General features: G+C 37.7%; 1 protein-coding gene across 1 annotated transcript in view; it reads right to left on the bottom strand.

The window, feature by feature from the left end:
• The window catches only part of CNTN3 (contactin 3), a 356,028-nt gene that overhangs the window by 149,279 nt on the left and 181,239 nt on the right, over positions 1-25,510 (bottom strand). Inside the window, exon 5 of the mRNA XM_086697583.1 lies at positions 9,215-9,310. Within this exon, the coding sequence (XP_086553709.1) occupies positions 9,215-9,310 (96 nt within the window). The remainder of the gene's footprint in view (positions 1-9,214; positions 9,311-25,510) is intronic.

Below are 25,510 nucleotides of genomic sequence, written 5' to 3'. Positions count from 1 at the left end.
TTTATAGATTTACTTTTATTTAATTTTTATATTTTTCCATAAACTCAAACTATTAGGACTATAGCATATTTTTGTTTAAAAAATAAATCAGACATTTCAAACAAGTCGCATACATTATCTTCTTAAATTCTCACAACCTCCCTATAAAGATAAGTTCTGTGATTATTCCCTGTTTACAGATAATAAACATATTCAGAGGTTAGGCAACATGCCCAAAGTTTGTAGTAAGAGTTAGAACTGGAACTCAAGCAATCTAGCTCTTAGATGCCTGGCTTGTACCCACTATGCCTCCTAAGTATGTCTGAGGTGGGTGGGGAGACAGTGAGACAGAGAGAGAGGAGGTGTTTATAAACATTTTAAGTATATCACTGCATATATCAAAAGGTTTTGAAGAACACCATCACAGAAGGCAGATAATATGTAAATCAAAACAAAAAACAAAACAAAAAAACCCCTGAAGCCTGTAATTGTTATGAACATAGGAAAATCTTTCAAAAACCAACAGATCGGGGCTCCTTGGTGAATCAGTTGGTTGAGCATCTGACTTCAGCTCATGTCCTGATCTCACATTTGGCTCCTTGCAGTCAGTGCAGAGCCCGCTTCGGATCCTAGATATCCCCCTCTCTCTGCCTCTCTCCCGGTCATGTTCTCTCCTTCAAAAATAAATAAACATTAAAAAGAAAAAAAAGCAATAGATCTAGGTCTGAAGCCCAAATCCACTATTGGGCAGCCTTGGACAAATCAGCTAACTCCTTTCAGCTTCAGCTTGTCAATACAGAATATGAGAACTATCCCCTTCCTTGATGTTATGAGCAATAAACCCAGTGTCTGGTTGAAAAATGGCAACTATAACTATTATTGTTATTTCAGGCATAACCAGTCATCAGCAAACCCACTTTTCTCACTTCTTTTGGGACCAGGTCCTGTGGGACAGGTCCTGAGGGCAAGAGGACTCTATTTATCTTTCTATTTCTTACAAAATTTCAGGCTTTTCACTTGGAGAGTGGTTTGGGGTAAGCCTCAGCTAATATTGGTTTGAATACATTCCTATCCAGTTTATCAACAATGCTCTCAGTTTTTTTCTCTACTTAATATTAAGATTTGTCAGGTAAATGGCCATATTTATTATAGTAAAATAGCATTATAAGACATAAAATGCCTTCTACACATCAACAGATATTTGATGGATGCATGAGGAAATCAATGGATGAATAAAATGGATGGGTACATGCATGGATGGACGGATGTATGAATGTATGTACATATGTATATATGTATGGACAGATGGATGGATGTATGGATGGATGTATAGATGGACGGATGGATGGATAGATGGATGGACATACAGATGGATGTATGGATGGAAAAAAGAATAAACAGATAATAGGCAGACTCAGTGAATTCTCAGATTCTACATCCAAGTACTTCAGTGTTCATCTCCATTTCCAACTACAAAATGGATGCTCAGCAATTAAGATTATTCTCTAAAACATATCCTCTCTGCAGAGATCAAAATATTTTGCCTCATCCATATAATAGCAGCTGAAGTTTGTGTGTCAATGGATTCAGAACATACTTGTCTGAATACTACTAAGAATTTGTTAATATTTTGGACTCCTCTAAATGTCAAGTCACATCAGAATTGACATATATTAAAAATCAGTTTTACAATTTGATATATTATTCATTCAGTCTACAGGTGGACTCTCCAACTTTTTGCCATGACATGCTAACCTACCCCCATCCACTCCCCTCTCCCGAGTTAGAAGCAGTAAATTCAGAAGGATATTCTATGGGACAGATCCCTATTCCTTAGTAAGCCACCCGTGCACCTGCTTCACCTTGATCTCACAACTTGTGATGGTATAAATGCCTGTGAAGATGCAACTTTTTCAGCTTTAGGGAAAGGGACACCTCTGAATTCTCAGAGCAACATTTCCCAGGGACCAGTGATGCAAATGTGATGGAAACCAAGAAGTCCATGTACATCAACAAAAGTGTAGCTGAAGGAAAAATGACTGCCCAAGATAAAATGGTGTTAAATTTGCAGATTATTTGCGGAAATTATTCTTTTTGAGTTAATCACATCAAAACACACCAGGTGATATGTTTTGGCACCTTAATGAAGGGTCTATCCATGGGACACATCTTTCCAGAAAACTCCTACTTGGCACTTTTTCCTCAGGCCTGCCCCATCTCAGCTACCTGAGATGACTTCTGTTTTTCAGTCTTGGGGTAAGGAAGGAAAAGAAAATAAATAAATAAATAAAAAAACAACCAAAGATGTTGATACAGAGGGTGTAAATCCCATGCCATCTGGTTATGTTGCTCACAGTTCTCACCTCTGTCACACCAGGATTTTCAAAGTAATTTTTAGCATCAAGTCACTTCATTTCACTACCTGCTGTTTGGCATCTCACATTGTCCTCTGAACATCCCAAAGGCTGTGTTGCTGTAAGTGGATGGCAGTGTCTGGGGCTGTCATTTCAAGAAGAGCATGCACGCAACAAAGACATGGGAAGCTGGATCAGACACCAAACACGGCGGAAGACTACAACCTATTCTCCGCTCAGAATAAATATCATCGGCCATCTTCGGACAAAAATCAACTCTTTATTAACATGCATGCATGCAAGAACCTGATCAGCCTATGAATTCCCGCTTCATTAATATTTATCATGATGTGCCCACGAACTAGTCTTGTAACCTTATTTATAATAGGGTAATTTTTCTGGTGCATTTGAATTTCTAATGATTTTGTAGTGATACCAGTAATGGCATGGTAATTACACTAATTCCCAGCTAATTTTCACACTGTTGATAACTAGATTGATAATTAAGCTATAGATAATCCATGCCCAGTCTCTTATTTCTGACTTGTCAATTCCTAGTCTTCCAACTAATTTCCGAGGGGATGCTAATTCCTCTTGCCTTGGAGAGGTACTAGATTTTTCTGTAGAGAAGCCAATGAATAGGAAGTGACAGAAAATGTCACAGAATGAGTAGAAGATAAGACTCCTCTCAAGTGACAGTGACCTGTGTCACTTAGGAGTTTTATGGACTCCTAAGAGAAAGTTCTAATTGTCACCTACCATGAAACAGTTTTTCCTTCTTATTGGCATCAAATAAATGGCGACTGCTCTCAAGCAAAGCAGCCTCAGGTTGCTGCCACTTTCTTATAAATTATCTGCATTGGTGAATTAAGGGAATATAAATAATATATGCAGTTTCCAAGCTTCGGTACCCTGATTTTGGCTCTTTCCGTGTTTAATTCCCTAGCCTATTTTGGAAGAGTATTTCTGATTTTTATCCGAAGTAAACAAAAGACAATAAAACATTTATTGACAAGAGAAGAGATTTTACCATCATTTTACTTGGGCCAGTAACAGAAGAAATAGAAGCCAGAAATTAAAAAAAAAAAAAAAAAAAAAAAAAAGGTAAGAGCAGCTACTGCGACCTTCAGTAAACAGCTGTGAAGTACCTTTATAGATCACATTGCTGACTATGGGAAAAACACAACTGAAACCCAAACAAAAGACCTCTATGACCTCCACATGATGAAATGAGGAAGGCCTTTCCAGTGTAGGACGCTTTAGACTCCTGGAGTGTCCCTGTGGAAGAGGAAGGCACAAAGCAGTGTGGGAAAAGATAAAGCTGCATACTGCATCTGTTGATGATTTAAAAATGCACAGCATACTCTCACCGACATCTCCTTGAGCCTTGTTATGTTCATCTTATTGTGATCCAAAGAGGAAAAGCATCATCACACTCAGAGATCTGAGGCATTCCCAGAAGGGTTTTGCAGAAACTAGTACACCCAACGGATGATGGATCCCGTCAACACCTAAGGTACGTCATATCATGTAATTTAAAGTCTGAAGTCTGTTCTTGGTGTGAGGTTCTCGATGAATTCTTAGATCTAAACTAAAGTCAAGTTCGAGGTTAGGCTGGCCTTTCACATCACACCTGGGAGGTTAGAAGTCAAGACAGAAAACCATGATTGCTTCTTATGCTCGGGACTCTGGGACCTTCATTAAAAAGGACAGCACCCTAACCCCTAGGACTTAGGAAAAAAGAGTACTTTTAAACAGTTTTTATTGTTTGTTTGTTAGTTGGGTTACTTACTGATTGACTGATTGATTGACTGATTCTCAGAGAGAAAGACAGAATGTGAGTGGGGGAGGGGCAGAGCGAGGGAGAGAGAGAATCCCAAGCAGAATACATGCTGTCGGCACAGAGTTTGACATGGAGCTTGATCTCCTCACTAAGAGATCATGACTTGAACTGAAATCAAGAGTCTGAATCTTGGGGTGCCTGGGTGGCTCAGTCAGTTAAGCATCTGACTCTTGATTTCAGCTCAGCTCATGATCTTACTGTTCATGAGCATTAGGTTCTCTGCTCTCAGCACAGAGCCTGCTCCAGATCCTCTGTCTCCCTCTCTGTCTTCCCCTTCCCCCCTCTCTCTCAAAAAGAAATAAACATTAAACAAAAAAGAGTCAGATGTTCAACCTGAGCCATCCAGGCACCCCATAAAAACAAGAGTTTATGAGACATTACATATAAATCTGTTTGAGACCAGGAAGGCCACAAAACAAGGGAATAAATCTGAGTAAAGAGCATCTTGAGAAAGACTCTAGGCTTGAATGAAAAAAAAAATTATAAAAAAAAAAGTGATGTCCTCAGCGGGGAGGTAATATTTTGGTTCTGAAGTTACAAACCTATTCCAGTGTTTGGGCCAAGAAACTGGGTAGGGAAAAGGGAAGGAGTGAGGGCAGAAGTAGGTAACAGGAAATCCTCAGGGACTCCACCTAATGGAACAGACAGGGTAGGGTGTTGCTATTCAGAGTGTGGCCCAAGGACCAGTAGCATCAGCTTCAGAAGAGAGCTTATTAAAAATGCAGAATCTCAGGTCTCAAACCAGACCCAGTGAATCAGAATCTGCATTTTATCAAGTCCCCAGCTGATTCATTTGCAAGCAAAGTCTCAGAAGTACTGGACTGGAACATACCTCAGTTGGGCATTTGGTTGAACTCTGGAGAGATTTCTGCTCAGGAGACTTTGGCATTGCTGATCTGTTGTGCTCACATAAATAATGGCCTTGAATATTAAAACAGAGCCATTAACTCTGCTGCATCTGGTATGAAATGTCAGAAGCCCTTGGCTTAGGATAGTGACACTTTCACTGAGGAACTCTGTGCCTTTGTACCACCATCATGTAGAGAATGGCAACTGGGGTTGCTTTAGGTTGTGCCAGAATAGAAAGAGGCCCGGCCAGGAGTCAGCCATTCTACTTCCTCAGAGTTCTATGATTTTAGGTAGACTGCTTCCTCTCAGAGACACACTTTCCGAACTCCCAAATTGTAGCCCTAAACAACAGCTGGGAGACTCAGGGCTGAAGCTTACTTTCTGGCCTCCTGCCTCATCTGTCATTTATAAACAAGAAGGTTGGGGCGGGGGGGGGGGGGCGCCTGAGTGGCTCAGTTGGTTAAGCGTCCAACTTCGGCTCAGGTCATGATCTTGTGGTTTGTGAGTTCAAGCCCCACACTGGGCTCTGTGCTGACAGCTCAGAGCTGGGAGCCTGGGAGCCTGGGAGCCTGGGAGTTCTGTCTCCCTTCTCTCTGCCCCTCCCCCACTCGTGTTCTGTCTCTCTCTCCCTCTCAAAAAAATAAACATTAAAAATATTTATAAACAAGAAGTTTGGGCTCAAGGCATTCAGGTATTGGCTGGGTGAGAGCTGAGCCTCCTGGCATCTCCAGGACTGAAGTTTCTGACTCTACATTAGATTGTCACTCATCCAATTCCTCTTCATACTTTTAATCAAAGGAATCTCCTGCCAGATGATTTCCACAAAGAGCCACCACACTGTTTAGCATCTAAGTAGCACTCCGTGAACAGAGTTGCTGTGACTATGTCTGTTGTTTTTACTATTACGATTATTATTTGCCATTCTGAGCCTACTATGTCAGGGTATTCCTCAGGTAGGGAATATGGTGGATGAGTAAGTACGACGGTGTCTTTAGTAATTAGAAAATGACAACACAATTAAACATTTCTGGCCATGGAGAAGGGACCAAGAAAAAATGAAAAAAGGGGAAGTGAATGAAGGTAGAGCAGGGTGGTAAGACAGAGAAGGGCAAGTGTGTGTCTTGTAGAGTCACAGAATGGGCCATGAATGCCACATATCACATGTTCTGATAAACCCTGGTGTCGTAGCTTCAGTTGTTTTATGCCCTGCCTCACACTTTCCACTGAATAAAACTCCCTAAATCAATAGGCGATAGGAAGAAGAACTGATTATCAGCTGTTCTGGCTGGAGTTCACTCTCATTTGTCAGTGCCTGCACTGGTCTGGGTGGCACCCAGGGCATATTGGTTGTTAGATGCTTATACCTCTAGAAACAAAGTTACTCGTGATTTCTCAAAAAGCATTTATGACTGACCAAATCTTTAAAAAGGATTCCTTTATTCATTCCATGAATGTGTTCATTTGTTCAACCAATATTTACTGTCTACTTGTTATCAACCAGCCTTTTGTGGCTTAGCAAGTATGTATTAAATTATTTTCCCATGTGCTGAAGAAGGTTGCCTTCCCTTGGGCACCTGGGTACAGAACAAAGAGCAACTTGGACTCTGTCTTCAAGGAGTTCACCAGCCAATGTGTCAGGGCAGTGAATGTAAATTGTGAGTATCTTAGCATTAGGCAGACTTGGATCAATGAGAATTCTTTTTTCAGCATCTAACTCTGACACTGTAGCCCTCATCATTTTCCTATACAATCTAGCACTAAAGAAGGTATGCTTCTGTTCAGTTCTTTACAATTCTATGCATGGTCTAGGCTCTTGAGGGCTAACGTGGCCTCTCTGGGGAAATTTCTTTCCTTCTTCATCTACAAGCCTACTTGACTTTCACAGTTACCCCAACCCGTGTGCTTCAAACATAAAAAGAGAAATACATGAAGTCACCAATAGTTCCCCAAGTGCATGATATTAGAAAAGAATTCATCTTCTGTAGCATGTCTCATGCAACAGGTTAGTCAACCGAAAGGTCCCTTCTTTGTTATCACTCAGTCAGGATCTTAAGTCAGGACAACATTTCCAAAGCTCCTCACAGACAAGATTCTCCAGTTGTTTTTTATATTCATTTTAAAAAATAAATTTATTTTGATACTTCCTTGGTAGGTGTACTTCTAGCCATTGTTTCTAATACATTGCCTTGCTTTTTCTCCTAACAAAACCCTTCTCTTCTTTTAGAAAATGCATCTTTTTCATACAAGTGCTTCTCAGTAGATACAGCTGACCCTGACCCTCTGCTGCAGGAATAATCTCTTAAATAAGGTTAATCGGGTTAAAATCAAGAGCCATTGAACAACAGGTTGTCTGCTTCATTAGCATCGCTAGCATTAAGGACCACAATAGCTTGGAGTTGAAAGAGACCACCTTTGCCACCACAAGGAGTCTACATTACATAGTATCAACGTTGAGGGAAGCAGGGCCATGATATCCAAAGAAAGGACACTTGTTCATGAAACTGGCTGAACCTGTGGCTCCAGCAGACTGGGAGACTAGGTTCCCAGGGAGGAGACACTGAGATAGAGTTTGGGATATTTTTATCAATGATCAAAGCTTATAAAAGGAAGGAAACAGGAACAGGACTGGGAAGAGAAAGAAGTCCAAGTGTGATGTGGCCCAACAATGCCCCTTACACCCTGGCAGCAGGCTCTGGAAGACTGCCCACCAAAATGTTGGGCAGAAAAGGCTTACCCTTCAATCCTTCCCTGATGAGTCACCAGATGTGGGCTCTCAAGACAGGGGGTAGATTATGGGCAAGTGACTCTCTATAGTTGAGGAGATTGAAAGGGAGTTGAGAGTTAGAGGCTATCCACTGACTCCACCAGGCACAGTGAGGCAGTAAGTCTTTCCAGGCAGTGCATCTCTGTGACAACCACACAGTTCTACTAGAAGCCAACTTATCATCCCAGTGATGTGGGTCAGTAAATTCCCTATTTTCTTCAAGTGGGTTTGAGCTCGGTTACTCTTATTTGCATTCAAGAGACTCTATTTCCCTTCAAAGTTAAAATTCCTCTGTAACTTCAAGATTCCAGAAAATATATACTACTCAAGTACTTTGGGGAGCCCGATGTAAACCATTCCCCCAACATCATGGCAATCATGTGTGCTAATCAAGCCCTCCAGCTGGCTCATACATTTCAAGTGATCAGAGAGTGATGATGGCAAATGTTTGTTTCATTGGACTGAGGGTTTGATGATTAAAACTGGCAAGTCACTGGGGGAAAAGGACTTTGGTTTGTATGTCACAAAACAAATAAAGTCCAACATATTTTCATTTGAATAAACTTCACCACGATGAGAAGAAGACTTCTCAGTTTTGCCTTTGGCCAGAAAGATTCTCTCTAACCTGTTTAGCTCTCAGTAATTCCCATCCTCTCAAGAACAGAATTGTTTGTGTCTTCAAGAACAGTGATTTATACATTAATAAGGCCCTCTCTATTCCTGTAAGTGACCAAGTTTGCAATAGTGAGCACAAGAGCAAAATAAAACCAACACTCCAGGCTCTTGCTAGGGAGCAATGCTTATTAAATTATTTTCAAATGTACTGAAGTTCATTTTCACTCTGAGTTTTTAGCAGTATTTCAATTTATAGCAACGTAGCATAAAACGTGCAACTCCAACGCCCCAACGAAAATGACGTGAATACGCATACACGTGTTATTTTGATATATATATATACATACACACATATATCACATGATACAGAGGCCCAATGTCATATATTAATCATGTTGAAGTGTGTGTATGAGACACAGAGAGAGAGACACAGGAAGAGGGGGAGAGGGAGAGGTAGGGAGAGAGAGAAGGGGGAAACCATAAAGACTCTAATGTAGGTCATGTTCTAGAACGAAATAACAAATGATATGGTGTAGAAGCACTGTTCAGCACCATTAGGTAATTGAAACAAACTTGATCTCACTTCCCTTTACAGCACTCCTTGTTGAAGTAAATTATGTTTATAAACTTCTCGGGATGGACTATCTTTTGTATAGTTTCTTATATTCCAACTCAGCTGACAGAATCCAATACTTGGGCTATCAATTTTCTCAGGGTAATTTAGGGAAGCAATAACAGTACATATGCTGTTGGTCTTGCACTGAAACTTAGTCAATGAATATAAAAAAACACAAACAGACCACTTCTCACCTCCGGAGTGTGGCGGCGGGCCACAGAGCAGGACGACTCCCTGGCCTTCACGCACAGACACTGTACTTCTCATTTTGGTTTTAAAATTTTCAAGATCTATTGTGAAAACAAAACAGAAAGGAATTTCAGAAAGAACAATACAAATTAAAATGTTAACACAGAGCCAAACCTTTATTTTTCACGATAAAACCCTTTGTCAGGAATCTCAAGAGGAGAACATTTTCTTTGAAAAGGAATATTGAGGGTTTTGATTTATTAATGCTTCTTTGAAACCCAGCAATACAATAAAAATATAAACTCACTAATCCTGTGGTGTTTTAACAGTGTCAGATGGCCTAGACTACCCCAAAGGACAAATCAGGTATTAGAATTAAGTAATTAGAAAATATGACTCAAAGACAGAAATGAAATATCTTGAACCAAAAATATACATGAACCAATATCCACATATGCCACAGTGATGCATCAAATCATGAAGACGTTTAGCTTTACCTTATAATGAAAGCCAGCTATTCATGAATTTCTCTTCCCAAATACTTTATTATCAGTGGCCTAAACAAATTTTATCCTACCTACAATTATTGCCGTTATTTACAAAAAGAATTGAAAATAATCAGGTTCTGGATACAAGTCTATTTGTTCTAAGTCTTGAAGGGTTCTATACAGGATATGCATCACCTGAAATTACCATGCAGGTTGAATTCAAAGGATAACAGTATATTAAATCCATCTACTCCTTTTTATTTGTAGTTGTGAAAAAAATGCAAATAATTTTTATAACTGCCCAAAGACTTTTCCCCCCAAATTTTTAATAGAGAATCAAGGCAAATACTATTATGACCACCAGTGATTATGTTTAAAAATTGTTTAATTTCTTCCAGTAACAATCCAGGAAAACAAATTCTGATTCTTATTCTCCAGCATAAATTACAGAATGGAGAAAATTTCATTGGCTCATTTTGAACAAAACTTAAGCCTTTTGGGGAAATAAAAAGCATGAAAAAAATCTACTGTTTCTTTGAACCCAAAAACTGTGAATTCCACTTTTAGTATACTCAATGGTGTCACTTTCTGTATCAGAACAATTGCACCGTCAATTTGTGAAAGAATACACTCATTTCCTAGCTCATAAGTGTTCATATAAATTACTTAAGTGGTGAGGCAATATGTGTATTTCAGAACACGACCTGGAAAATTTCAACTTTGTCTTGAAAATGTAAAAAGCAAAATAATTATCTTCAAACGGATAAAAACTATAAACTGTAGGCAGTTATGAATATTCTAAGCACTTAAAATCAGCCCATCAGAAGGAAATAAGAGGGTCTATTTGCTTCATTTTAATGTTTCTGAAAAATAGTATTAAACTACTAGGTTTAATAGGCATGGAATAGGTTATAGGCATGGAATAAAGCTATTCAGCAAAACTCACTATGTATGCCTGTAAAAGAAAAAAATTTACATCTGGACTTATTTTAACCAAAAGTTACCCTACAAAAATGATATGACAACAGAGCATTATATTATCTTCAATGTGTAAGTAAAATGCAACATAATCAAAACATGAAGCCTCCTGAAATATACCTGAGTTGGAACTGCAAAATTGTACCATCCAAATATTTCCCAGTGACTAAACAGGGGAGTACTTCATATCAGAATGTAGCCTATATATGGAAAAATAATATCCAAAAATGATTTTCTGGCAACCAAGTATGTATCATCATTTCTTATTTCTTACCCAATTCTTGTTTTGTTCTGTTACATAAATTCACACCATGGAAGTGATTCATCCCTGGTTTTAGCTGGAATATGCACAAAAGGATAAACCAGTTCTATGGAAGCTAATAACGTCTTTTTTCCCCAAAAGGTAAAAATCCCTTTTGCCTAAAGCACTGATACTGTGCAACAGATGAGCCCATTGCTCTAGACCCTTGCATTGAAACAGTCTCTATGCTACACGTGGACAAAGAACATTATTTTTTTGGATATCTGTAGCCAGTTTGTGGAGCATATACATCAGGGATAGCAAAGAAAAATACCTGTACTGGCTTTAACATGTTTTCCAGGGCTTTGTTGCTAGCAAACTGTGACTACAATGAAGTTTTGTTTTCCTTAAAACACAATCCTCTGAATTCTTACTTTATGTTACTCAAAGTGTGGTCCAGGACCACCTGCATTATTATCACCTACGATCCTTATTACAAATGCAGATACCTGGGAAATTGCTTAAAACTAGTCAGTTAGAAGGAGATCTGCAGTTTTAACAACCTTACTGGCTAAAGTTTGTGCACACAAAATATAACTTTGTGGCTTCCTATTAAGATGTACTAAGTTCAACCCAGATTAAGTATCTTAAAACATATCTCGGGGCGCCTGGGTGGCGCAGTCGGTTAAGCGTCCGACTTCAGCCAGGTCACGATCTCGCGGTCCATGAGTTCGAGCCCCGCGTCAGGCTGTGGGCTGATGGCTCAGAGCCTGGAGCCTGTTTCCGATTCTGTGTCTCCCTCTCTCTCTGCCCCTCCCCTGTTCATGCTCTGTCTCTCTCTGTCCCAAAAATAAATAAATGTTGAAAAAAAAAATTAAAAAAAAACAAACAAATAAACAAAAAAAAACATATCTCAAATTTTTTGGAGCATATGAAAATGCCCATGGGATAAAGAATCTGTTAAACATCCATTTAGCAGTAGGGATAAAAAGTGAAGCTGTCACTAACTGAACAAGTATTCACTTAAGACTTCAGCCTGCTGCATGCTAGGTTCTGAAATACCAATCACTGGGGCTTCCTTTCAAAGAGAGCCCTGTGTGGTAAGAGACTTGAGACCAAAAGCAAGAACCTTGCTCTTCTGGTGGTAAGTACACAGAGGAACAAACATTCAACCGAGAGACGGAAAAGATGCCTTGAAAGAGTAGCAATCAGCCAGTCAAATCCAGGATGGGGTGCAGAGGGTGGGGGTGTTGAGGGGGAGATTCTGTTCAGACAGAGGAATCAACAAAGGAAAACCACTGATGCAAAAGAACACCTCCTTCAAAATACAGCCAGATTCCCACCCTTTGGGGGTAACACTAAGGACTACAGAGATAAAGGTAGCATAAATGTCTACAAAGTTTTAGATTACTGAAATACCTATTGGATGGTTACATGTGTAACCCAAACTCAAGGATGCCTGTAGTCCATTCTTGGCAAGAATTGTATTAGGACAACTCTGCTTAGGAGTCAAAATAAATAAAAACTAAATCCAGAATTTGTTAGTAGAAATAGTAGATTAAAAAACATCTAAGAATTTTATTTTTGTCTCCTTTCCAATTCTTGCAGACTCTGAAATTATTTTGGAGTCTCTAATTAGCTGGACTTTAAAAACAAACTAACAAGATAGAAGAGCATCTAAAAGAAGTTAACATCATATTTGATGGTGCAGGACAGAATGCTTTCTCCCTAACATCAGGAATATGACAAGGATGTCCATTCTTACCACTAATATTCTAACCACTGCAATATTGAAAGGAAAAGAAATTAAAAAGTATACAGTTTGGAGATGAAGAAATAAACCACCCCTGTTTGCAGATGACATGTCTAAATTAAAATCAGAAGTAATCTGTCAAAACAAAAACAAAACAAAACCTCTCAGTATAAATCAGTGAGTTAAATAGGTCAAAGGATGCAATTTCTACATACAAACACTGAGCATGCAAAAACCAAAATTAAAAACACAAAACTACTCACAATCATTCAAAAAAAAATTAGATCCTTAGGCATACAGATAATAAAACATGAGAAGGATCTATACGCTGAAAAAGACAAGATACTGAGAGAAAACAAATGTAACCAAATGGAGAGTCATACATACTGTATTCAAGGACTGGAAGTCTCAACATAGTATGAACTCTGCAAATGATATGTGATTAGTATTAAAATTCCAGAATATTTAAAACATTTGTTCTCTTACTTTCTGAAGGTACTGGCAAGCTTTTTAAAAATTTTACATGTAAAAGCACAGGCCTGAGAATAGCAAACACCGTCTTCACTGAGAAGAATAAAGTGGGAAGAATCACTCTACTTAATACTAAGGTTTATTTTATAGCTACAATGATCAAGACACTGTGGTACTGGCAGAGAAATATGTACACAGGTCAATGGAAGAGAACAGGCTAGAAATAGACTCATATAAATATGCTTAACTGATTTTTAACAGTGGCAGATGCAATTAAATGGAAGGAGAGCCTTTCAATCACATGGTGACAAAGCAGCTAGACAACTATATGCAAAAAAAAAGAAAAAAGAAAAAAAAAGAAAAAAAGACCTAACCTTCACTCATATATAAAAATTAACTCAAAATTTATCATAAACTTAAATGTAATATATATATTACATTTATATATATTATATTATATATATTACATATTATATATGTATACATATATATACATACATACACACATACATATATATACATATATACATATATATACATATATATGTATATATACATATATATGTATACATATACACATATATATACATATATACACATATATATACATATATACATATATATGTGTATATATATTACATATTATATATACATTACATATATATTACATTTAAGTTTATGATATATATATGTGTGTGTGTGTGTGTATATATATATATATATATATATATATATATATATATATATATAAACTTGGAGAAATACATAGGGAGAACATCTTTGTGACCTACAACTAAGCAAAGAGTTTTTGACAACAAAAGACCTAACAAGTACCTGGATCATTAAGGGAAGACTGATAAATTGGATTTTATCAAAATTAAAAACTTTTGCCTTAGGAAAGCCCATGTAAAGAAAATGAAAAATCAACTACAGAATGGGAAGAATGTTTGCAAACCACTTGACCAGGAAGTGAATAGTACCTAGAATAAATAAGTCCTCACAAAACTCAGTAATAAAAACCTAAAGTATTCAGTTAGAAAATGGGCAAACAACCTGAACAGACACTTCCTTGAAGAGAATACACAGATGGCTAATAAGAATGTGAAAAGATGTTCAGGAGAAATATAAAGTAAAACCTCAATAAGACAGCACAGCACACATATCCGAGTGGCTAAAACTAATAAACAGTGACAACACTAAACCCTGAAGGTTTAGGATGTGGAGAAACTGGATCACTTGTACTTTGCTGGTGGGAATGCAAAATGTTACAGCCTTTCTGGAAAACAGTTTGGCAGTTTTCACAAATACCATATCATCCATTTATCCCAAGAAAATGAAGACATACCTTCACACAAAAATCTGTACACAAAAGTTCATATAGCTTTATAGGCAATAGCCCTGAACTGGAAATAACCCAGATGTCCTGCAATGGGTCAATGGTTAAACTCACACTGGTAGATACATATCATGGACTACCATGCAGCAATAAAAAGCAATGAACTACTGATACACCTTACAACTTGCGTGGATCTCCAGAATTATACTGAGTGAAAAAAAATCCCAAATAATCCTGAAAGGTTACCTGCTGTATGATTCCCTTTAGATATTATTTTTTAATTAAAATAAAAAACTAGAAGTAGAGAACAGATCAGTGGTGGCCAGTGTTTGGGAAGGTGGGAGCAGGGAGATGGTTATGGTTATAAAAGCATTGTCGGGGGATACTGACTGTAGTCAGATACACAAACTACACAAGTGATAAAACTGTATAGAACTACACACACACACATGAGTACATGTAGAATTGGGGAAATATGAGTGAGAAACAAAGAAAAACAAAGAAAAAAATCCAGCTCTCCATATTTCATTTTATTTTATTTTTACTCTTCCTCCACACCCCCCACAGTCAGATATTCCAAAGCTCTAAGCACACCATGGGGCCAGTATCTCCAAGGCTGGCATCAAAGGGAGATGTGTAGAGCCAGGAAAGAAGTACACTCCTTATTCAGAATGCTTTCCCATCCATTCACCTGGATCATTCCTGGAGTATAGAATAACTACCTTGATGCCTGTCTGTTAATATTCTAGATTGAGCAGATTTTCCATGGACTTCTCAAGGACTTTACTTTTTAAAATGTTTTTACCATTTATTTGAGAGAGAGAGAGAGCGAGAGCGAGTGAGCACAAGCAAGGGAGCGGCTCAGAGAGGAGACACACAATGTGAAGCAGGCTCCAGGCTCTGGGCTGTCAGCACAGAGCCCGATGTGGGGGAGGGGGGGGGGCTCCACGAACTATGAGATCATGACTTGAGCCGAAGTCGGCCGCTTAACTGACTGAGCCACCCAGGTGCCCCTCAAGGACTTTACTTTTAGGCTGATCTCCCCAAGCTGTGGAGAGGCAGACAAGACCACAAGAAACCAGTGATACATACACAGAAAAGACTGGGGTGACTCTGATTTTCTGACAATCTTGGGCTCAGTTTGGAATCTGATTCCACTTGCTGTATATTGCAGGTGTTGCTTTCTCCATGTAGATTAATTCAGGTAATCACCTAGCAAGCAGAATGTGAAATGTCACTGAGTATAACCGCAGGGCTACTGTGCACAAGTGTACCTCTGCGTGACTTAAAATGAGTCAAACAAAGGCTTTGTTTCCTACCAAAGTCAGTTAGGGAAATGCGGGGTTAAGCCAAATTAAATGAGTTTCTTTATACAGAATAAGTCAGAGACCTTAATATAAAATACACACTCATGAGGTCTACTAATGTCAGATGGGAATTGAGCATCCTAAACATATCTGACCAAAGAATTCTGTGTAGAACATTTTATGGGAAATGCTGGAAAAGGCCATATGTTGAATTAGGTACACATATGTGCAATTGGGTATGCCATAAATACCAAAAAAAAAAAAAAAAAAAAAAAGATGCCAATTAAAGACTGAGAAATAAAACAAACCATTTTCTTCCTAAGAGGATTAAAATGAAGCATAAAAGTGGCAATATGTCGGAAATTTTGGCCAGCTGAGTAAATAGCCTTAACACTTAAAAATTTAGACCTCTGCCTCCAAACACCTTATGATCATTTGCACTTAGAGTGTGAGAACTATTAAAATCATCATCACTGAAAGCTGCAAGTGAACTTTACTAGTTGTGTAACTCAATTGTATTTGATGCTATGAGGTGAAGTGTTACCTTTTCAATTAAAACGCAAAATATTACCCAGTAGTGATAAATACATTGTCAAAGGAACACAGATAGGCAGAGTAATAGTACCATGCATAATGCTTTAAATGTCTTTAACATTTAATGTTTAATGTTGAAATGCTTAGTGGTTGGTAGTTACCAAATTAAATCACTGCCTAAACAGTGTAAATGATGAGACTGTCTTTGAAAGAATCAGATAGCTTTCAGTAAAAGAAAGCTGCGCACTCCTATACAAAAGCTACAAAAAACAAAAACAAAAACAAAAACAAAAACAAAACTCAATGAAAACATCTGGAAAGGCAATAAAAATCAAAATTGCAGTTCGGTTAAGGTTTTCATCTTCATCTCCGTGGTACCAGGTGTTATAAATAAAGAAGAATCTCATGCAATGATTCAGCTTCTACTATCAAGGGTAGAACTTCATTTAGTTGAAAAATGTCATTAAAGCATACTCCACTCTGAAAAGAAAAAAACAAAAACAAAAACAAACACAAACAAACAAAACCCTGTGTTTCAGTGCATGACCATGAGTTTTCTTCATTTTTTCCGACACATGCAGAAGCCTCTGGAAGATCGCCCAAATCAGAATATTAAGACATAGCCAAGTGACTCTCTTACCATCTTCAGTGTCAGCAAGTCCACAACATAACCATTACTTCCTGCTCTATATCCCAACTCCCAAATTCAAAGTGTCTCCTCTTATATTTTGTTGCCTTTCTTATTTAATATATCAGTCCAGTTCTCAAAACATTTAATCAACTATGAAGTCTCTACGGGAAAATTCTACCATGGCAACATTTGTGTCTTAGGAAAATAAAAATGTTCCCTTATGTAAAAACAATGGCTTGTTCAACAAAGGTCGTAGTGTCTTTGTTTTGTTTCTGCAAAAGCAGGGCCTCAGGTGATCTAGTGTGTGTGGGAGACAGTCTCAGGAGGTAGGAGGGAGGGAGTGAAGACAATGAGAAGGGGCTACTGGATTCCAGGAGGGCTTGATTGCATAAAAGCTTCCAGTAAGCTGATGGAACGCCTTGCGGAACTGCCATTTTGCAAGATGGGAGTCTGGGGCATTTATACACAGGCTCCCAACTTCAACAATGGAGGGTTCCCCCACCCCACCCCAGGGGGCAAGAATTCCCCCATACTCATCTGAGCATGCATTAGCTCACTATGAACCTGCAAGGGAGTGTCAACCCACCTGCAAATGAATTAAGGTGGGCAAAGAGGATGTCATATTGGGTCCCAAAAATGTCTACTGAAAACAGATTTTCTTATTTAGAGCATGGCCTTTTAAGAGGTTTTAAAACAGGTGTGGCATTGTTAGTTTCCAAGCAGACCTAAGTATTCAGTATTTTCTAAGCCTACTCAGGATATAGGGATATAGGGAGGCATTTAGTAAGATGTTAATGTCTTCAGGAACTGTTTAGTTTTGTTTTTTAAATACAGCTTGGGAATTTTGGCATCAAGGGTGAGACCTTAACATCCTCTCTAAGACCATCCACACTGGTGTCTCCCAGTGCACCTTCCCTCTGTCTCCTATCACCCCAAGGCTCTAGAACCCCCAACTTTCAGCCACATACCCAGAAATAATAACAAACTACTTAGTTTTTCCTGAACACAAAATGCTGGTCTAGTTAGTCAAGCAAATAGTGTTCCCACTTCTTCATGGGTATAGCACACTTTTATTCATCTTCAAACCTAGCTTCAGCCACATAACCCTTTCTTGAAACTCCTGAAAATATCTCCAACCATTTTGTCTCTGAACTTCCCATACTTTTGCATTTGCTCATCCTGTCCTATTTGGGGGGCTGTGCTAAGGTTAGAGCACTATCATTTTCACCTTTACTATCCCTGGACAGTAGCATATTTCTTGGCATTGTGTGGGTCATCGATAGTAGTTTAAAATGACTTAAACTGTCTTTTCATTACGTCACCTTTCTTGGAATCTCCATAGCAAGTCTCCCAACTAATCAAAGCCTCTGTGCCTGTGCTGTAGACTTCTGAACTTTCTGTCACAGAAGCTTAGGGAAAGAATGCAGGAATAGGAACACGAGAAACATGTTTTTGCTCTGTCACAATCAAGATCCACGTGACTGAAGGAGTATCACTTCATTGCTCTGTGCCTTCCAGATTTCCATCCAAAAAAGTGAGGACAACATCTGCCCTTTGAACTTCACAGGTTTTTTTTTTTTTTTTTTTTTGTTAAAGGATCTCTAGCATCACAGATGTGAACGTCCTGTGAAAAATGAAAAAGACTATAGAAGTGCAAACTCTTCCTATTCCTTCTCAGTCTTTGGTTTTATACCTCTCCCTATTTCAGTCTCTCTCATGCCTCCTCTATGGTCTTAAAACATGCACGCATAACCCCACCTGGAAAACAAAACATATCTTCCAGGGACCCTCATACTTGACTTTTTGAAACATCCCTCCACGCTCTACCCTGACCATCTGCTTCCTCCGAGTTTTAGCTTGCGGTCAACTTGGGTTTCTATCTTCTGGAGTTCGACAAACCCAGGTACAAATCCCTTCTCTGACACTATCTGTTTGACCTGAGGCACATCACGTCACTTGTTGATCAACAATTTCATCATGTGTACACTAAGGATAATAATAGCAATTATATATGCTATATTTGTGAGGAAGAAATAAGATAACTCGTGCTAGTTACTTACTACAGTGTGAAAATTTCTAAGTGTTCAACAAATGATAGCTCTCATTTTGCTTTTCTTTTTTTTTTTTTCAAGAACCTCATCAAGTCTGAAGCTTCTATCACTGTCTGTACCAGTGATGTGTCCATGAAAATTGTGATTCAAAATGGGCTTTTAGTCCCCCGTCCTTCCAGCATTTTCTGGATACCCAATTGCCACCTCATATGTGACATTTCATTTTCCGATGCTCCAGATGCGCCCTACACTTCCAATCCAATCTGCCAATTCTCTTTCCTACACTGGCTCAATTCACTCCATTTGATCATGTTAACTGTTCTGCAAACTCTATCCTCTCTCTTCCCATTTCTCTATCGCTGCCACCATCTTAATGTTGCTGGAACTACACTACGATGAAAATTCTGCTGTCCACAGTAAGCCTATGACTCCGGTATGTTCGTCTGTCTTTTTTTTTATACCTCGGCATCCCCAATGTTACAAAAATACATTTTATCAACATTGACTAAATGGATATAGGAAGGACTTAATGGATGAATGAATTTGCTGGCTCTGTAATAGAAATTTTTTTGAAATTTATCTCATTTGATTTTCAAGAAAGCTCTATTATAAAGACATCTTATTTGCAGTTTCCAAAAAGCTGTGGTTCAAACTTATCACGGAATTGGACAAAGGTGATGTCATAAGCAGTGAAGCCACTTCCATTGATTTCGGTCCAGTTCTTTTTAACTTTATATGTACAATAAGTCCATCCAAACTTTTGGGCTTTTCTTCCCACCTGTGGTCTCCTCCCTTTTCACTCATCCAATGTATCTATCTTATACTCATAGTGTTGAGTTCAGCTTTCTTCATAAAACATACCCCCAATGTTCAATATCTGCTCAAAAGTCTCCATTCATTTCTCATTGCCTAGATGGTAAAGCCCACATTCCTTATCCCAATATTTAGTCATTCATTCAACAGATATATATGTATATGTATGTCAAGTATGTGTCTATGCCTTAGGTAGTTGGACATGAGAGCACAATCTGTCACTCTGAATATTTCTGCTTCTCAAACTTGGGCCCCATCTTCTACTTTAAACTTATATTAAGTTTTTGTATCTCAAGGTCTAGTTTGAAATGTTCATACTACGTGAAGGAAGCATTCTCTGGTAATTTTGAACCATTCTGGTAACTGTATTTAAAAATTTTTAAATGTTTATACATTATCTTTTTGAGAGAGAGAGCGAGAGAGAGAGCAGGTGTGGGGCAGAGTGAGACAGGGAGACACAAAATCCAAAGCAGGCTCCAGGCTTTGGGATGTAAGCAAAGAGCCCGATACGGGGCTCAAACTCACGTTACGGGGCTTAACCGACTGAGCCACCCAGGCGCCCCTGGTAATTGTGTTTTAGATCTGTCTGTCCAACAAGACTAGAGTGGAAGCCTGGGACCTCCTTCATCTCTTCTTTTTGCCTTTCACAGACCTCACCTTGTACCTATCCAGGACAAATGGCTTCAACTTAGGCAACATGATCCCTCTATAAAAGGTACTGTCAGCTGTCCAGAGAAAACAGAATGCTTGTGCCTAGTAGCTGTTCTCTACCATGCCCTTCTGCTTCCTGCTGTTGTATTTGTTAACAAAACTAATTGCTCGGTGTAGAAATTGTTATTGTTGAAATTATGTGACTAGAGAAATAATAAAGAAAGTTGAGGAAATATATATGAAAAAAAATAAATGGAGCTTATGCTTATATAAATATAAACTCCAAGACTTTTGTAAAACTCAAAAATGAAAATTTACACTTTTCCAAAAACTGATGCCAAAGTAGGTGGAATAGAAGGGGCCAGATAACCATAGAATCTTGAAAATGGAAAATAAATATCTTTACACTATTTCTGTACCCAGAATGCCTCAGAAATATTTTAAAAATTATGACTCAAATTAAAAAAATACTATAACTGGAAGTCTCAAAAGATGTATATGGGTGTGTGATTTATACAAATATAGTACATCCAACCTTGAACCAAAGAAGAGTGCTTGACACTACATTAAAAAACAGAAAAAAAAACCCAAAAAGCAAATAACACATACAATTACATACCCAAAGCAAAACTAAAATTTTTATGATTAATATGTACCCTTTTAAAAATAATTACCTGTTTTAAAAGAATTTTTGGAGTGACATTGCAACTAGAGCCCCCTATGGATTTAGAAAAGAGTAAATGCTGCTTAGTTAAATTAAACAAAAAAATTAAGAATACTTTAATATCAATGGTATTGACAGTTTTGCTCTTTTAGTATTTGAATCCAGGAAAAACAAATAAAGGAACTATCTCCATTTGATTATGAATGTTAATTTCTCATGTAATACAAAAGTTTAAAATATGAACCGTTAATGTAAACTGAAGAATAAAAGTAAATCTTTACTGCCCAATAATGTTTTTCTTCGTATTCTTCATGAATTTAACAAAATCCTAGCTTGTCATCAAGACGGTAATTTTAAACACTTATCCGGCAATATTATAAATCATTTTCTTTTTCTTTGAAACAAAGATCTCCAGGTACACCAGAGATTTGAGAGAATTCAGAAAATCTGCATGAAAACCGTATTTTAAAAGTCAATTTGATTTTAATAAGACCCTAGGAAAAGCAAGTGTTCTTATACAAAACATTAACAAATAAAGCAAGCTATATTTTCAACACTATCAAAATGTGTTATATTTCAAAAATGAACCATCATGTTGGGTGTGCCATCGAGGAATTTTAATAATTAGTAATATAAAACTATACTTGGTCCTTTCATTTAGAAACATCTATTTGCCAATTTGAAAAATTTTTAAAAATCACATAAACTGACAACATTCTGAAGATGGGAACATACAGCACTTCAGCGTAGTTATCTTAATTATACTCTCAAACATTTTTGAAAAGCTCTTTAATAGTCAAATTAAAACGCGTCAGTGGCTTCTTCAGCAAGGAATGTGAATTCAGACTTCAGTTGGAGTAAGTATCTGCACTAAAACTAGCTCCATGATTTTGCAAATTCTCAGCCTCTTGGATGCTCTGATTCTTCCGAAAAATTAAGATTATCTGAAAACTGCAGGTAATGTGTTAGAAGCCCACTCACAGGACTACATGAAAAAAATATGCAAAGTTCTTGGAATATACTAGGTCCCCAGCAAGTATTAGCAGGCTGCTTCACGGCCCAGGCCAGCTCAAACCCGACTTGTCCCTGTCCTCATCTAGCCAAACCTTTACCATGCGAGCCCAGCCAGAATTTTTCCTTCTCCTTTGAAGCCTTCCACAATTACTCCCTTTTATCTATATTTAGCCTTTTGCTTTTCATAGGTATGACCCTCTCCCCAGGAACATCATAATTTCTATTGTTTGCCACTTGCAATTAATGGGGTAGTTGCTAAGTAATATTTGTTAAATTCAACACATGAAATGAGTCTCAAAAGCCCCTGATCTTTGGTATCCGTGGCCATCTGAGGAGAACAGACACTGAAACTGTTTATAAGCGTCACAGAACACTTGTCTTTAAGATACACCTGATTTCAAGGGTGCTTGGGCGGCTCAGTCAGTTAAGTGTCCGACTTCAGGTCAGGTCATGATCTTGTGGTTTGTGAGTTCAAGCCCTGTGTTGAGCTCTGGCCTGAGAGCTCAGAGCCTAAAGCCTGGAGCCTGCTTTGAGTTCCTTGTGTATGTGTCTCTCTCTGCCCCTCTCCCACTCGCTCTCTCTTTCTCTCAAAAATAAATAAACATTAAAAAATGTAAAAAAAAGATACCTGTGATTTTAGCAATGAATATATGATGTTACATTCTATACTTTATTCGTCATAGGATTAATAAAAGTAAAAACAAACTGGCCCAATGCAGTAACTCTCCTAACACTATAGGAAAAAAAATCAAATATGGAACCCTTACACTTATTTACAAATGTTAATTTTTTAATGATTCACTCAGCACCATTTCTACACTAACATCAAGGCTCACAGGTGAGGGGAGTACCCTTGCTACATAGAAAGAAGCTAATTAGGTTTATTTTTTTCTTTAATTATATGACCACTGCATACTGAAAATTCTCGTTAAGAGAAAGAGACATCAAAGGTTACTTATGGATTGCCTGAGAAAATATTTACCCAATTCAATTTAAATGGAGATTACTTTTTAAAGGACCAAAATGACTTTAGATGTGCATGAACCTCTAGAGATTCATGTATTTTATCTCACATGATGCTCAAAAAAAAAAGTGAGATAGGCAATATATATCATTATTCCCAATTTTTACATGAGCAAATCAAGGCTGTGAGAGGTTAGATTTTGCCCAAAGTCACACTGCTAATTAAGTGTCAGAACTAGGCTGATGGCACATCCTCTGATTTCTAATACAAGAAAAAAAAGGCAGAACGTCACATCCAAATTAAATCTGAAGCTTCTGACTCTGTCAGTCTTTAGAAAGTCTACCTTAGGAAAGTGAAATGAATAATATTTGCTCAGTTTGAAAGTCATACTTAAGGTATGTCCATTCTTTCAATCATTCACTCAATTATCCCACAAATCTTATTAAGTGCCTACAAGGCTGTGAAGGAAAAGATGTGTTCCCCTGGGAAATGCCAGCTGGTTCCTTGACCACAGGGTGTCTTGGTTCCCTCTTTCTCAACAAATAAGAAGCCCATCCGTCCAGGAATCCCTTGGGAGTCTGATGTAGGGATCAAAGGCACTGATCAATGAAACAGGGCTTTCAAAATGTAAAGGACAGCACCATATTTATATGTAAATGCTCCCTTGAGGTATCACTCTCTGCAATGTTATGTAGCTTTAGGTTTCTTCAAAATTATTATTCACTGTTGTATGTAGGGTGTAGTCACTGTTTATTTAGTACCCACCTCCCCGCCCATCCTGCCTAGAAAGTGGCCTTCACAAGACTATAGACTTTCTTCTGCTACATTTTTCTATCCAAGGCACACAGAATGGTGTTTTGCATGTATTAAGTATATAAAGAGATGTTATCCTATGGTTTCAATAAGAGATCCTACCCTTGCATATCTCTACATCAACCTACAAAAAACAACAGTGGGGCCTGATAGTATCTTAGAGCACTACCTCGCACAGTTCATTTCTGTTGTTTCGCAGATCTCTTGAATTATTAACTTTAAAGCCTACAACACAAGTAGCTAGGAAAAAAAACCCTCCCACAAAATGTAACTGTGAAGTTTGAAGAAATGTATATATTTCCCCCTAAAATAAAATTAAAAAAGGAAAAAAATAAGAAAGAAATGTGTGTATTTTCCCCTAAATTTAACACTGGGTCAGACTTATTGTGTCATGTACCTCAAAATCAAAACTTTTACAAATAAAAAAGGCAGTAACTTACAATAATGGGGAATACTAAAAAGTTATATTTTTAATAATGATTTATTAAATTTATGAGGCCTTTAAAATTTTAACTCAGAAAAAAACAACCTATTATAGCTATTTAAGAAAATTAAGGCATGTATTATTTTGTCATTTTAACACTATACCCTAAAATAAACCGAAGCATAATAGATGGATATAAATATTATGATAACCTGCTTGTTGCCATGGAAACACCACTATCAGTGTATCTCTGAATATGCATTTGCCTGTTTCTCTGGCTAAGCAAACACACACTCATACTACTTGTTTTCTTTGTAAGTTACATCCAAGATTCAGAATAAGCAAAGAACACGAATGCAATTTTGTGCTTCAGAAATGCATTACACATGATACTAGGTGACACATGGATCCATTAGTCTAGTAGACTCCCCACGCTTTCATACTTAAGGAGCCCTTGAAAAAGGTTTCTGGTTTAAATTTTTAAAGCACAAAAATATACACAAATTAGAAAGCAATTAGGGCAAATGTGCTGATGCACATGGTAAAATAAAGTGAAAATGGGACAAATGTAAATATAGTTATTGTTAGAATAAATGTGCCAACTTATTAAATGAGTGATATATTGTACTTCGGACCTGTTTGTTTATTAAAAGTGCCAGAAATCATGAAGCTAGGAGGAGAAATGCACTCCATCAATCCTATACATGTTTCTCTCCATAATAAATTCTCTTTTGCATTTAGCTGACGTTATCAATTAGGTTACATTCTCTTAGAAAATATTGCCCTATGAGTATATATTCCATAAGCTTGAGTTTTTAAACAATGAGGTCTCTATATTTCTGTTCTACTCAGTGTTTTCCTTAATCATTACATAATAAGATTGGCAGCTCTTGTAGTAAAATAGATGGGAAATAGGTCTCAATTCAGATTGCGGAAATAGAATAGAGAGGAAGAAAGAGATTTTAGGAATACTTCCAAGAGATAAAATTATGCAATTGATAGTGTGTAGCAACATTGATAAGGAAGAAAAGAAAGTGCTAGAGGAAACCCCAAGCTCTTTTGCACGACTTACGTGGTCCAGTGGGATGTGAACTCTCGCTTTTCTGCAGCACCTCACCATTGCCCATGGCCCTCCTCCAATTTATTCAGATGGAATTCTTTCTCTAGG

This window comes from Puma concolor, chromosome A2, assembly GCF_028749965.1.
Source record: "Puma concolor isolate L17-30 chromosome A2, mPumCon1.1.hap2, whole genome shotgun sequence".
NCBI classification, from domain to species: domain Eukaryota; kingdom Metazoa; phylum Chordata; class Mammalia; order Carnivora; family Felidae; genus Puma; species Puma concolor.
This window is presented reverse-complemented; position numbering and strand designations above follow the sequence as displayed.